General features: G+C 38.9%; 1 protein-coding gene across 1 annotated transcript in view; it reads right to left on the reverse strand.

The window, feature by feature from the left end:
• The window catches only part of LOC140925772 (uncharacterized), a 33,125-nt gene extending 18,508 nt beyond the window's left edge, over nucleotides 1-14,617 (reverse strand). Inside the window, exons 1-23 of the mRNA XM_073375653.1 lie at nucleotides 14,505-14,617; nucleotides 14,192-14,367; nucleotides 13,453-13,518; nucleotides 13,264-13,340; nucleotides 13,049-13,101; nucleotides 12,658-12,749; nucleotides 12,208-12,281; nucleotides 11,961-12,025; nucleotides 9,851-9,967; nucleotides 9,686-9,752; nucleotides 9,065-9,197; nucleotides 8,797-8,921; nucleotides 7,563-7,626; nucleotides 6,698-6,791; nucleotides 6,340-6,403; nucleotides 5,093-5,237; nucleotides 4,526-4,948; nucleotides 3,968-4,009; nucleotides 3,050-3,114; nucleotides 2,078-2,126; nucleotides 1,238-1,399; nucleotides 775-912; nucleotides 285-379 (exon numbers count right to left, since the gene is read on the reverse strand). Coding sequence (XP_073231754.1) covers nucleotides 285-379; nucleotides 775-912; nucleotides 1,238-1,399; nucleotides 2,078-2,126; nucleotides 3,050-3,114; nucleotides 3,968-4,009; nucleotides 4,526-4,948; nucleotides 5,093-5,237; nucleotides 6,340-6,403; nucleotides 6,698-6,791; nucleotides 7,563-7,626; nucleotides 8,797-8,921; nucleotides 9,065-9,197; nucleotides 9,686-9,752; nucleotides 9,851-9,967; nucleotides 11,961-12,025; nucleotides 12,208-12,281; nucleotides 12,658-12,749; nucleotides 13,049-13,101; nucleotides 13,264-13,340; nucleotides 13,453-13,518; nucleotides 14,192-14,367; nucleotides 14,505-14,547 — 2,429 coding nt within the window. The 5' untranslated portion in view covers nucleotides 14,548-14,617. The remainder of the gene's footprint in view (nucleotides 1-284; nucleotides 380-774; nucleotides 913-1,237; nucleotides 1,400-2,077; nucleotides 2,127-3,049; nucleotides 3,115-3,967; nucleotides 4,010-4,525; nucleotides 4,949-5,092; nucleotides 5,238-6,339; nucleotides 6,404-6,697; nucleotides 6,792-7,562; nucleotides 7,627-8,796; nucleotides 8,922-9,064; nucleotides 9,198-9,685; nucleotides 9,753-9,850; nucleotides 9,968-11,960; nucleotides 12,026-12,207; nucleotides 12,282-12,657; nucleotides 12,750-13,048; nucleotides 13,102-13,263; nucleotides 13,341-13,452; nucleotides 13,519-14,191; nucleotides 14,368-14,504) is intronic.
• Nucleotides 14,618-15,115: the final 498 nt, after the last annotated feature.

Consider the following 15,115-nt stretch of genomic DNA (forward strand, 5'->3'; position numbering starts at 1 on the left):
TGCATGTCTTGGATTCACCGTTCCTCCCTTTCAGAATCTGCTCGTCCCTCCCTGCCAGTGCGTACGGGGCGGACGGGTGTACGCTGACGGCATAACCAAATTTTCTCGCATCGGTATAAGTTTCCGTTTTCTATAGCAGGCGCGGCTTGGCGCTCTTGCAGAGGCTCCGCTATAATGCCAAGTAAAATTTCTCAGGACTATGTATAGAAACTGAGTCGTAACGAGCAATTGAATAATGAAGTCGCCCTCGCTTACCACCGTGTTGGATTGCATGACTGACGCACCTTTCTACAAACCGTTTTAAGCAGTGCTCCAGCTTCAGAGGATCTTCTCTTTTTCGAGGTTTCCAAATTGATTCGTGCTCAGTACAACGACTCATCTAATAAAGTTTTGGTGAAACAAGTTAATGCTGACCAGTTCTCATTAGTGATAGGCCATACTGAAAATTTACGACTTTAAAATACACTGAATACTCCACAGAGAAGAAGGGTATTGACCGTTTTATAATCGTAGAGAAAAAAAGAGAACACAAAAAACTAAAATAAGATGGTTTTGTTCTTGTCAGCAGTGAACTACTAATTTACTGGATCAGTAAATAATTAGAAATTCACCAATTAAATACAAGAGAAGATATTAAGAGCAATGAAAACAACCATAGTGCAGAGATGGCAAATATTCCTTCTGTTGTCGAATGCATTTGTGTTATGTGCTTCTTACAGTACCATAATAACGGCTGCTGATATGCGTTGGTACCAGTTTTAATGCTCTCCTCACCCTTTCTGCCTCCCAGCGACCAATGGTTTTTAGTTGCACCGCTAGATTGTCACATGTCTGGAGATTAAGAATGGCCTCCTTATTCACTTGGCAACCACCACAGCCAGTTATTCTTGTACAGCGTGAACAGTGCCGTCCCTATGAATGAGTGTATAGATTATCTTAATATAGTGAAAACATTGAAATATAGATTACTAACAGTTTTTGCAAAATTCACGTAACGTAGTTACAGATGGATAACTCCATCTGTAACTTTATTTTGCTTTAGCTACATAAAAAAATAAAATTCTTTCTTTTATTAAATACATATATACAAAATGCCGTATATTTTGGCTGCAATTATGTGTGCAAAAATTGCTTAAGTAGCTGTATCAACGTCATATTAACGTAAGGAGAATGTTACAATACCCTGAGTGCTACTGAAAATCTCTTCTAGGGCGCCTTGAATAAACGCACCACTCACCTGTTGCTCTACTAGATGCAAAGTAAAAGCCGGAAGTGAGGCTGAATCCTGCTCTTGTCTTATTGGCTCAGGTAACATTTTTTCTATGAATGCGTACAAATCTTTTCCACGAATGTTCTTGGATACTATTATCAGGTTAGGATGTCCAAATAGCCTCTTTGTCTAAAATAAACATAATCCGTCTGTTATTTAATGTAACGAGACTGTCAAGTACACGAACAAAGGAACAATCATTACTCTAGCAATAGAGTTATAACTGCCATAAAGCAAGCAAAATCTCTTTCCAACTGGTCTACAGAGTTATAGCAACAAGTGCTAGGGAATGCAGGTAAATGGTTTCTTTCCAACCTGGACGTATAACCACAAATTACATTGCAACGGAAACAATTCATTCGGATATAGAAGAGCTGAAAGTGGAACATCTGGTACATACGAGACAACGAATAGATGTACCCCCTTAAATCTAATGCATTATTTAGTAAAATCTGCGACTTATGTGGTCAGATAAAAGCATTACAAACTGGGAAATATTCTTGTTAGTATTATCAAGTAAAGAAAAATTTATATACTAGAGAGAGATAAAAGTCATTCCTTTTCGGCATGCAACAAGCTGTTTTCTATATTTTCAGCTCAAATGAGACAAGCTCTCCAAAAGTTAGTTTTAAACGTCTTTAAAAGAATAAGAGTAGTTCGTAGTCTTTCTTCGTGTTACCCTGTTAAGTAGACATTTTTGACCGGAAGCCATATAAACGGGACGTTTAATGTACTGCTGTTATCACAATATAACCAACTACCCATGTTTCCTGATAACAAGATTAGGTTTAGGATCAATCTAAATACCTTAGAATCCTCCTCGAGCCTCCTTAAGACAACTGGAACAAGAATCATCCTACAATCACAACACAACGCGCGCATTAAAACATAAAAAGGTCAATTTGAAGTAATTCTTTGATATCGTCGCTTTGCTGGTTTTTCTCACATCAGTGGTGAGAAACAAATAAAGGAATATATACAGGGGCGGATCCAGGGGGAGGGTGCAGGGGGTGCGCACCCCCCCCTGGGATGACCTGCGGCCGCTTTCTAATTAACACTGTGCAGTCGCTTGACAGACATACAAAATCTGCTCTATCGTTTGATATGTATTCTCAGTAGTTCACATTATGTTATTTCCTAGTCAAAAGCCCTCTTCTTCGTATTCGCTTTTAAAATTTTTCACGTCATCGGTCAGTTAGTGGTGCACCCCCTCCTAAGAAAAATCCTGGATCCGCCCCTGATATACTGAGCTTTTTCTTGATGAGGAGCTGGAAAAAAGGAAAAAAACCCAAAGAAACAAGATACATAAAAAACAAATGCTAACCATCAAAGAATACAAAGTTTCACCAAATTGACCATCAACAGCCATTGAGATTTCTCCACGAAGTTAACTGATTTGACGAAGTTCATCTTTGCACTCCTAAACTCCCTTAAAAAAAATTTATGGCGAAGCTAAAATTTTACAAAAAGCTGATTGATTTGTCTTTTCATGGCTGAAGCAGCTGCGGGAAACTTTCTTGATTGGGTTTAATTTGGAATAGACCGTTTTGGATTTTGCAGTTTGAAGAGCGTTATAACAAAGTAAGATTCAGGTAGATCATTTTATTTATCCACGTAACGTCTAGTGAGCTAAATACGTACGTGCTAACATAAAACTGTTTTAAAATATAGAAAATTTCGATTGATTGATTGATTGATTGGGGTACATGATCCTGTAAGATATAAATTTGTTTCTTTTCATCTCTAAGGAACTGGGCGTACACAATTGAATAATAATACCTCGTGGGTTTATCGGGTTCCAGTTCACGCCGCGGCAGAGTGACTGCTGCTTGTTTAGCGCATCTCTGTCGGAGTAAACAATACGTTCCAACAAACACAAGTGAAAAACTCGTTATCATCGAAGTTTCGTAATATGGCCAGCAATGGTGGCAGTTCCTAAGCATTCAAAGATCAATCGGCTTCCACGACTGGCACACTCCGATTAAAGGGTAAAAATACCACATTTAATAAGAGCCTTTCATCTAAAATGTTATCATTGGTGAACTGAGAATATATTTCTGCTAGGGGTGAAATTTTGACTTGGTAGTTGGATAGTCGTTTTATTTGAACTTAAGTACAAAAAGGCCAACACCTCGTAGAAGGTCATCTAAACCTACTCATTTTTCAAGACTTTTAGACGTCAAAGCAAGGAATGCTTCGTCAGTAAAAAAAGCATTTATTGCAAAGTGCCTACCAAAAAGATCAACCCAATAGGGGAGCAGGGATGGCGCAGTGGTGAGAGCACTCGCCTTCCACCAATAAAGCCCGGGTTCGATTCCCGGACTCGACGTCATATGTGGGTTGAGTTTGTTGTTGGTTCTCTTCTCTGCTCCGAGAGGTTTTTCTCTGGGTACTCCGGTTTTCCCCTCTCCGCAAAAACCAACATTTCTAAGTTCCAATTCGATCCGGAATGCTCGAGCGTTTAATACATTAGCCCCGGGCTCGGGAGATTGGGCAACCACTCCTCACGCTATCGAGCTTAAATAAAATTAATTTAATAATTTAATTTAATATGTGATTCTTGTCATCTGGCAATTAGGAACAAGTAAGACAACCATGCTGTGGGCGTCACAAGAAAGAACCTATGGAAATACAACCCAACTACCACCACGCAGACGAGTCGTACGTGGTGCATTGTAGAATTTGCACGGCACTTACCGGGCAACACAAATGATTCTCAACAGCACCACCCACAGCATCCTGCCACAAAAGACAAATTTTCATGCTCATAAATATATCTTCTTGCACCATGGTCAATCTCTCTGCAATCCAGTCTCAAAAATGTTTAAAAATTAAATTTAAAAGAATAATTAAGTGCGGCCTGGCCCGGGTTGCTCGAAGCATGGTTAGTGCTAACCAGCGTTAAATACCATGGAAACCTATACATTTTGATACCTCTTAACCAACGGTTAGCGCTTACCAGGCTTCGAGCAACCGGCCCCAGGTCTTTTGTGCAAAAATTTCTTCCGCCGGTAATCACAATATTGATTTAACCGTACTTAGTACCACGCACATCTGAAGAATTTTGCATATAACGTGAACGATCATGGAAGGGGTAGGCAGATATTTTATCCGAATCCTCTGTTACGAATGCTCTGTTGCTCCTTTTTTTTTTCAGCATGTGATCTCATCATCTTACATGACACCACGATCTGGAGGCAATGTCATGAATTTTAAACTCATCATTCAACAATTCCAAGGTTGGTTTGCACCTACCTGTAGACACTGGCGACAAAACAAACTTCCGCACTTGTCGTGTGAAATGAGTTCTTTATCTGATAATTTTTCCTCCAAACAGATACAGCATGTGCCACTTAAGTGATATACGGTTGATATTGATGCACGTGTTCTCTGTCTGGGTGTCTTTGGAGTGCTGGTATCAGGGTTCACCAGTCTGGTAAGATGGTTTTTACTCACTGGTGAAGACACACTTTGAAGTTCATCAAGTGCTGACATAAATTCTGTGGTGTTGGCAACGTCAGGTGAATAGAACACGGTGGAGTCTCTCCCCGCGAGGCAGGAAAATGAGGTGCTTTTTTCGTCTTCTTGCACATAAGGAGACTCGGGTACCTGGCAAGGTTTAACTATATACAATTTACTGCGACGGTCGGTAAATGGTGTTAATTGTTGCCCGTCCTCCTTCAGTCGTAAAAGAAAAAAAATGAAGATTAAGTTAGATTATTCAAGCGGTTTTTTCCTTGCCAATTCACGAAGATAACCGTAAAACCTTCTGAACTGCACAGAACTCACAAAACGGATGTTTTAAGCAGCAAACGGACTTACCATGATCGAGATTATTTGGCTGTTTCTCACCACGCACACCACGATGTCTTTTAGTTGTGGCGTCTCCTTCTCAGCTGTGAGCAGGGAAAGGAAGTTGCTTTTTAATTTAAGAACGGTGCTTGGTTTGGTCACTTGGACTTTATATCTACGACAGAAAACAAAATGTATTTTAGTTTATCACTTTACCTTTTCCTTTCATGGGATCCCATGAAACAACCGCAAAAAAAGTGAGTTCACTAAGATGGATCTGGACTGAGGAATACAAAATAAGCCGAGACTAGGTTGTGCAGTCCTACAAGAGTAGAAAGACACCTTTAACAAAGACAAAACATTATCGAAGAGTAGTCAAGGCTTGAATTTTGATTCTTTTATCAGACACACCGTATGGATAGTCAATCATGCATCTTAGAATAGGCTCCGAGATAATCGGGTCTGCGAACGAAAATCAAACGGGAGGAAACTGGGGAGAGGAAGGACGGATCTCCTTTCTTTTTCCTGCCACCGCCCCCTTTTTCCCAGATCACGCGCTCATATTTTCGTGTGCTTTTCACTTACGCGTTACAGGGGCACCCAACGAGAATATAGTTCAAAACCACTTAAACATAGCACTGTTAAACGTATTTTAGTATTTAAACGGTAGATATAGGCATATTCTTATCCCCTAAAAACTTTTCATCTGTTCGGATTTCCTAGCTGAAAGCCTAGTGATTCGAAAATTATAGGGATCAAAACTTACCTTTTCGAAAATTTCAGCCAGAAAAAAGGCTCCCGAAAATTCTAGGTGACCTTTTTAGGGTAAAAATCCGTTAAAAATAGGCAATTATACCATTTTTTTGATGTTCGAAAATCATAGGAGAGGCAGGCAAGCAAGAAATTTTACAACAAATGTTCCGAAAATTCTAACCCGAGACGAGATCAGGCGGTTTTTTTTTTTGCTTCTCTGCTTCTTTGGCTCAAGAAGGAAAACAGAAAACAGATTACAGAGACAAAGGGAGAGGGTATGATCGCAGGCTAGCGTTATCCCTACTATCTGAGAGCCTGAAACAGGCAACTTTATTTTTAAATTGGCAGCCTAGGCCAGTACTGACACTGGGTACCAGAGGTTCTTTCCTATTGCTAAATAATGTTAAGCTCCACACTAACCAACGAGTGGATTTGGTTAAATTACACCTCTGATATATTTACAGAACGCACTTTTGGAGCAAGAATGATAGCACGCTTCTGCTTAGTTTGAGAGTAAAACATACCTGACTGCTGACAGCGTGTTTCCGTGACTTGTGTTTGGAGTGTAGCTGTAAACCCATGTGACAACTAAGAAAAACAAAATAAATACATAGGTTAATTATTCATCAATTCTTCACTATCTTATCCCAAGACATAGACATATACGCCTTAACAGTCATTTGATCATTTTAGCATTTTATCTTAAGAAAATACTCCGTGGGCTCTAAATGTACTTCTTAGAGCTGTCAAGAGCCGATCGGCTCCTGGAGCTGATATTAAGGAAGGGTGAACTTATGATTGAAATGTTTTTATATTATTGAAACCCCAGTCCCTTAAAACACTGGCGGTTTGAGAGATCTAGATTAAAATAACTATATTTACCAAATGTGTGATATGATTCACTCAAGATTGGAACAGAAAGAAAAGTAAACGGCTGATATTTAACTGATTCGTGGTTGCAGTTGGAACAAGTGACCTGAGAAGACAAAAGTGGATCCAAACATAAGTTGATGGAAATGCACTTGAGAAATGATAGCGGTGCTATCTATGCTACCGTTGCTATCTACGGTGCGCACGCGAACGCAGCACCGCAAAGCAAAGTAAATATCCGAGAAATTTTGGTAGTCACTTGACCGTACGTCCATCTGTCCGTCCGCACCACAGGGCATCCGATGTAAAATGTCACACCTTCTGTCTACTGTGGGAGCCTACAACCTGATATTGCACATCCATGTTTTTGGTCAATTCACACCCACTGACCAGTATCATATGACCGTATCGCGGTTTCAGATGTCGACATATCGAGGCGAGTTTTGTTATGTTATCCGCTGATAAGTTATTATTTTTCAACTAATCGCAGGCTCAACTCCAGGCGGATTTCTTTGTAATACAGGTAGAGGTTCTCCAAATGGACACTCAGGAAGCGGACAGCTCTACTTCACAAAACCTCGTTTTTCCTAACTCCCATGCAAATTCTGTATATTTACATTCCCGTCAACGGCCAGCCCCAGTTACGGACACCTTTTTGCGTCAAGAGGGTATCCACTCACGAGAGCTTCCACTGTAGTTACAAGTTTATTGTGTGCAGTAGATTATTAACGGAAGCTTCGCCTTTAGCCTTAGCTAAATCTATTTATTAGTGATGTACTTTGCAATTCTTCAAAGCCAAACTGAATAAACGTATTGAGAGGGTAGTATTGTACGACATATATGAACAGCTTTGGACCGTGACCCGCAGAAGACTCACCTTGCTCTGAAGTTGCCCTTGAAAAGTATCCACAATAAGAGATTCATTGCTCATCGTGTATTGTCTGAAAATATCGTTATTGTATGAATGGCTGAACAAACAAATTGCAATACTTTTTTCTCTTCATTTTGAGAGGTTACGCGAGCAGAAACTGGCAAATTAATTTTTCAGTCACCCTTCTCTACCTATATTTTCTTTGTAAAAATACCGTAAACTCTCGCTTATAAGCCTGCTATTTATAGGCCCATCTACGTGAAGACATTTTTGAGAACACTTTTATTTTGTCATCCTGTCTAAAGTACAATTAAATGATTCGGTTTGAATGCTTTTATATATTATATCCATGAATTTTTAATATTTTTAATATTGATGTATTGTAAATTATTCTATTTTTAGCTTAGTTTCATTTGTAAATACGCAATTCGGCCTCTGGCTGCCTATTTATTATTTTCTAATAAACTATCTATCTATCTATCTACTTCGAAGACAAAAAATACATCCGGTTATAAGCCCCCTCTAGCTTGTATTGAAATAAATTCGTATTTTGACCAGCAATGCTAAGTAGCTTGTTTTCAAACGTTATTTTCTTAGTCCGGTTATAAGCCCCCTAATTATAAGCTCTCTGAAACACCTGACGAAGTTGTATAAGGCCAGTGATTTACAGTATACTATGCCTTAAGGTTGATCTAAAAACGCGCGTAATTAAAGTAGAGGTAATGCATGGACGGTCGTGTGTAAACGTAAAAGTTAAACCTCGTTCAACTTTTACGTTTTACACGAAGCCTTTCATATATCGCCCCTATTTCATTAAGGCATGTCACGGTACAGTTTACGCGCGTACGCACGTAAAAATTACGCGAAAGTTAGAAATCCATCCTTAGACTTATTCTAACTATAGAACTAAAACTTTGCGAAGCTGTTAAAACTTGTGTTTTTTTAGTGCAAAGTCACAACAATAAGCATTAAACAAGTTGCATAAAGCCGAGTTACACGAATTCCACGGCACTTTATTCAGCTTTTTTTAAGGTGTTTCTAATATGATGTGTGTGTTACATACTGAAGGACTTTGGTTTAAAAGTTGTTCATATTTAGGTTGGGGGGTGAATGACCGTTCACTACTAAAAAATTCGTAGCGCTTGTACGACTGCAATTCAATTTGCAAGGATTTACCATTTACTGTTGAGTGTAAAGGCACCTATAGGGTTGGAATGAGTTAATGAATACCTCATCTTACCTCCACTTCTCTTCTGCGCTAACGTTGTTATCAGACTGGTCAGGAAATAACGATGGTAAGGTTGAACAGTTGAGTTCCCGGTGAAGTCCATCAAGAAATAGTGCAAGAAATTCATGACAGTCATGCTGAAAAACAAGAACAACTCTTCCTAATAGAAATAATTTCCTGTAAAACATTTTTGATAGATATGGAGTATAAAAATAGAAGTACTGCATCCTTCCCTCCCCCCTGAAAAAAAGACAGAGAATATTATGGACTTTTCTGTCACCTGTCTCTGCCTGTTAAGCTGAGTAGGGAAGTGCGCAGTTGCTTTATATAGCTCACTAGGATCACACTGTAGATAGCACCCACTCCAAACCTTCTTAACTAAATCAGCCAAGTGCTTACTCAAAGAAACCTGAAACCAAAGATAACAAAGAAACCACTTCAACTTGTACTTTTAATGTAGTGGCAAAGGGATAGATGTCCAGAGCTTGGAAAAAGTTTAATTGCAGCCTCTTCTTTGGAAAAGTAGGTCTCGCATTTTCCTTTCCCAGAGACCATTGCTTGCTTAGTAGGTAATCTAGTTACACGAGATGACTTGTTCACGGACCTTTGACCACTGGGCATTGAGCTCAAAAAACTTACTTGTCCCACTGCATGAAAATCTACTTGTACCGGACGACCGGGCAGAAGAGACTATTTTCAGAACGCCGACATGCTAGGAGTTAAGACCACCGATCCTACACATAACGACGTAGAGGTATGTTGTGGAAGATTTAGCAACGCAACTTGGTAATACTGAAGAATTTCTCGAAACACTTCAGAGTATCGAAAAAGAGAGGAGGATTGGCAACAAAAGTCAACAGCATAATACGATGAATGTACTGATCGTCTCTAAAGTTTGAAAGATTTTAACTTTAGTTTTACCTGATTTTCTTTAGGGCTTTTATGAGTTACTGTGTTGTGACCCCCACCTAAACAATAAAGGAAGTAAAATGTCTGCAAATGTTTCGTCAAGTTAAACAACACTTAGCTACACTTAGCTCAGGCAGGGAAGTCAAAGAACACAAACCTAAAAAGAATCGGCAGAATGGGGCTACACTGAAGAGACACTGCAAGCCAGCATTCACAAAACAAGTGTTACCAAGATTCTCCAGACCACATACTCCAGCAACTGGATCGCGAAATTCTGCAACATTTAAAAAAGCAACCAATACGTGATCCGCAATGTAAAATCTAATCCCCATCTTTGTTCCTTCCGATAATAACACGTAAGACTGACTTTTAGGCGATCGTAGTTACTAGTTATTACCCATAGACAGGTTCAGTAAAAAGACTGAACTAGGCCAATGCTTTTAACACCGCATTTTGACCCATTTTCAGTTTGACCAAGAACCTGAACGTTGTTTATTGCGAACGATGTTAAGATTTGCACCAGAAGGCAGCGACAAGAACAGTTTAAAAAGCGTATAAAGAAAAGGACGATGATACAAGAAGCCAAAATGATAGTCCCATTGGGTCTTCTTATTGATAGCCCGGGGAATACTACCTTTCATGGCCTATATGCAGCGAAATCTCAGCCTTCGTCATAAGAGAAAATGCGCCAAAAAATCGGTTGTTTAAACCACCAGCTTCAGAGCTCAAGAAACTAACAGGAAGTATTTTCAGGGACGTTTATTGATGAACTTATTAATTCACCTCTGATTTATTTTGTCCTTGAGTCAGCTGCGTAATTATTTGTGAAGGTGATACAGCAAGAAGTTTCAAACCAGAAACGGAAATATGTGGCAATTGTTTATTCATTTATTTATTTATTTATTTATTTATTCATTTATTTATTTAGCATCTCACTGTTTAGATTTCTATTTTGACCATGATGACTACAGTACTTCAATTTGGATCAGTCAGTCTGCCGTCTTTGTATCTTGAGTCTAAGCTATACTGATGGAGGTCAACAAAAGACCCCAACGCAATTTGGTACAGGTTTGTTGCTGTTGAATAGGTAAGACCTGTACGACCATTTACACGCGGGAAAATATGACCCGTCTTAAGGTGGATTTCTACTGTCAAGTAAAATACGTTAAATTTTACGTGCGTAAATAAAATAGAGACAATGTACGAAAGGCCGTCCGTAAACGCAGAAGTTGAGCGAGGTTCAACTTTAACGTTTATGCACGACCTTCCATACATTGCCTCTACTTTATGCGTACGCACGTAAAAATTACACGACAGTGGAAATCCACCTTTACATTAGACGCGAACTTCGCGTATAAACGGAGAACAGCCCGTAACGCCAGTTTTTAGATAAAGCCCATCTTAGCTAAGACGAAGAAAACCTCGTAAAGATGACCTTCTCGTCTTACGTTAGACGAATGCGTCGTTCTATTAGGTATCAAGCTGGATTTAATTTGTTGGATTGCGGTAACCAATAGCAACACTCACACATGTGTGCGTCCAAGGTAAGCGCATCTTTATGTAAGACATGCCAGTGTAAATGGTGGCAGTTTACGTCTTAATTGCCCTATTATGTACTTTGAGCCAGTTTGACTAGCCTTGCTAGGGGATATGTTTTATACGGCAGGGTTCTATCTAGGGTTTATCGTTTGGAGGAAAGTCCCGAGTGGCCGAAGGCTACGGGCTTTCTAGTGGGATCCGGGGGCATGGAAATTTTTTGAAATTAATATGCGCTGAGATGGAATCTGGTGCATTTTGAGACACAATTTTGAGAGATGTTACAGTGGTATTTTATTTTATTTTTTAGTCGTGATCATATTCCTTGTCATATATTGTCCTTAGACAGGGAATACTTAGTTCATGTGCGCTGAACTCGTCGCGTCTGAATTTTTTTTCCAATATACAGTCGAATCCCCGTAACTCGAACCCTCTATAACTCTAACCTCCTGCTAACTCGAAGCAATTTACGTTTCCCTTCAGATCGCTTTCGGTATAATTTTACCCTCGATAACTCGAACTCCCGGTAACTCGAACTATTTTCTCTTTCCCTTGAAGGTTCGTATCATCGGGAGTGGACTGTAGTTACTTATATAGTGTAATGATAACAATATATTTGTGGGTCTTTGTGGGGGAAGCTGGGCATTTTGGGAGGGAAGCTTATACCCATCAAATACCCTAGATAGGGTGTTCTGTAATAAAGGTAGGAATAAAACAACAGAAAAAATTACCTCGAGGAGGTGTGACGGGTGAATCCTGAGCCGAATCATTCTCTTGATGAATAACATCTTGGTTTCTACAAAGCCAGGAAAAATGTACTTATTAACAGTCGCTGAGCTCTATCAGCCTGAATTAAGCTATACTACTTGCCGCTGGGTTGTAAATCACGCTATTTTTTTTATTAAATAAATATAAACACGAGAGTTTACTCATAGGAAAAGTAAAAACTGACCAACACATATTAACCTAGTGTATCACCTTGTGTCCACAGTTTTCGATGTTTCCTTGTTACTGCTTGTACTCAATGGGACAGTATCTACAACATCTTTTAGCTGTGAATTGACATCCAAAGGCATTGCTACAGCATCGTTAACTTATGCAAGTTTGATAACACTAAAATTTCGAATAGGAGCACAAGAAAAGTGATCTTCTGTGCTTCGTGGAAATTCCTTAGATCATTTGTAGTGTATTGTAGCAGGGATAAAGTAAGGTTAGATAGTAAAATCCCTTATTGGGATGGTCAGCTCTCGTTTCCGGAGAGTTCTGTCAACTTTTCGGGTACCATATCTTACAATCAGAATCTAGAGAAGAGTGGAGGCGGGCGGGTGTTCTAACCAACAAATTTTTCAATGAATTTCTGCATGCCATTTATCGGAGTGTATGAAATCATCTTGATATTCACAAATACATATAAAAACATTCTTTAACCTCTCTTTGCTGTTCCTTCATTTCCTTATCACCTAGATGACCTTGAGTTGTGCGCACAGTAGAGATTTTACAAAACAGCTTACTTAGCTCATCTAGAAAGAAGAAAATTGTTATCAAATTTCTTTTAATGAACTTTTGAAGTATTTATATCAGAGCAGTTAAACTAATTTTCTCAATGGAGACCCAAGAAGTAGCCAAATGTCAATGTTTTTAAAAAATGAATCATAACTCTGATTCAGTTACGCAACCTATAAAACTGTTGAAAGAGAACCTGAAAACAACCATTTGTCCCGAAAAGTTTCATTGCTACCAATGCTGCAAAATTTTGGGAAATTCTGAGTCTAACGTAAAAGGTTAGGAAGGGTTAGTATCTAGACATCTAATTTCTTACCTTTAAATCTATTGTTGCTTTCAATCAGAACTTCGCGAGTGTTGCCTGAAAGCCTAGAATTTCACAATATTTAACAGGTAAGTTATCAATTAATATTAAAATGATTGGGAATTTATACTACAGTCATGGTATAGATCCCGTTATTGGTGTTGGTTTGCTCCTCTTAATGGAAGTTAAGATACATATGTACATGACATAAGCTTAAATTGGTTTACCTGCTACTATGTCTCCGCGAAAGAAAGCTTTCTGTATTGAGCTTGCTGTTTTGAGCTTTAAGTCTCTCAACTTGAGTCTAGATTTGATAAAAATTAGTTTCTTATATATAATCCTACTGAAACGTTCTTATAACATGTAAAAGGCATTCAAATAAAGGTTGGTATTAATTTTGATGTGTTTATACTTGCCTCAAGGTCGCCCTTTTCTTTTTTGAGAGCAGCAATAATTTTCCAAGCGTCGGTTGCCAATCTGTCCTGCAAATCCGCGAAAAACGGAAATGAACGTAAGCTTATGATAGGCTCATTTATAATCATAACCGCTGTTAACATGAAGGGAGGAAGATCCTAGTACCAGGAAGATCCTAGAAGGCGGATCATCCTAGCGCCATATGTTTTATGTATTCAGTTTACATGCGAAGGGTTGTACTTGCTCCTAGAGCTGGGATCTTCCTGGTAGTAGGATCTTCTTAGCTGACAAGTAGGAAGATCCTAGCACCATGTAAACTGCCTTCGCTAGTAAGATCCTAGTACTAGGGAAAAAACAGACAAAAATAGCGGCGGGTCGTTCAGTGGCTAATCACGGCAATAAAGGCCGATCATTTCGTTTGGCGTTACCACGAGCTGATTATTGTGATAATTCTGCTGAAAGGAGGTTGTTAACGCGAGTAAAGAGAGCAGAAGGGCCCAAATCGTATGTTCGTTTTTGTCGCCCGCCACTTTTAATTCCTTCTCAAACATTCTATATTTGGGTACCACGCGGACCAAAATTTCTCCATGTAAACCCAACGTTGAAAAATTGAAAAAACTCAAAATAGCGCAAATCATCCATGCACTTTCAGTAATATTTAGTGCCTTAAATCCGACAAGACATTACTATAAAGCTCATGTGTTGCGGTATTACAGGTAGCAAAAAAAAAAACGCACAAACCTTTTCGAGAGCTTTTAGTTGGGCTAACAACCGCGTCTGTTTCTCGTTCAAGGCTTCTTGTTGAAACATTCCCACAAGTGAACTAACTTGTTTCAACGTTTCCACCTGTTCTTCAGTTAAACCAAGCTCGGCCTTGCTTTTGTCTTGTTCTTGATGTGCTTCAAACGTTGGCAATTCTGGGAAATTAAAATGAATACGCTATTTAGGTGAACCTTTAAAGTGTAAAGTTTCTTTCATCAGTTTGATACAACGGAGAAAAAAGCACAATCAAGCACGACCTAAAAAGGTTTGTTAAAACAACTTCTTAACTTACCTCTAGGAGTTATCGGAAATGTCTCAGTTGTTTCAACTGTCATTATTGCCTTCTTTATACGCAGAAATGATTGCAAGCTAATGAAGTACTTTTATCCAAAAACGTTTCGCCTAAGCACAGCACAAATGACGCGACCAACGGGTTTTTCGGTGACGTCATACTGATTTAAGGCGCGAAAAACTCTTTAAGGAAACTTTACATCTAAGGTACAGAGCAGAACAGAGCAGTATTTTCGTTCTACGAACCTTCTGTTCCTAAAAGACCTAAACGAAAATACGTTTAGAATAATTATTTAACGGTTTTTTCATTTAGCAATGGTTGATTATGGCGTCTTATGTTATGTACGTGCCTGCTTATTTACGATGACCAAAACTTTTTTCCTGGACAGCTAACTTTACTAAATAAACGACTTTTAAAACGAAGTTAGAAGGTTAAAACTCAAAGGGTACAAGTCTTTCATTTCACTTTTTCAGATTTTATCATGGTATCATTCTTTCCGATTTTACTATTTTTTTATCAACTGGAGCGATTTCTTTAATTTAGATTATAAGTCCTGGATATGAAACGTCCCTATCGCTTGGGATCGCTTGGTCAATACATCAAGGTCTCGG

The sequence above is a fragment of the Porites lutea genome, chromosome 2, assembly GCF_958299795.1.
Source record: "Porites lutea chromosome 2, jaPorLute2.1, whole genome shotgun sequence".
In the NCBI taxonomy this organism is placed as follows: Eukaryota; Metazoa; Cnidaria; class Anthozoa; order Scleractinia; family Poritidae; genus Porites; species Porites lutea.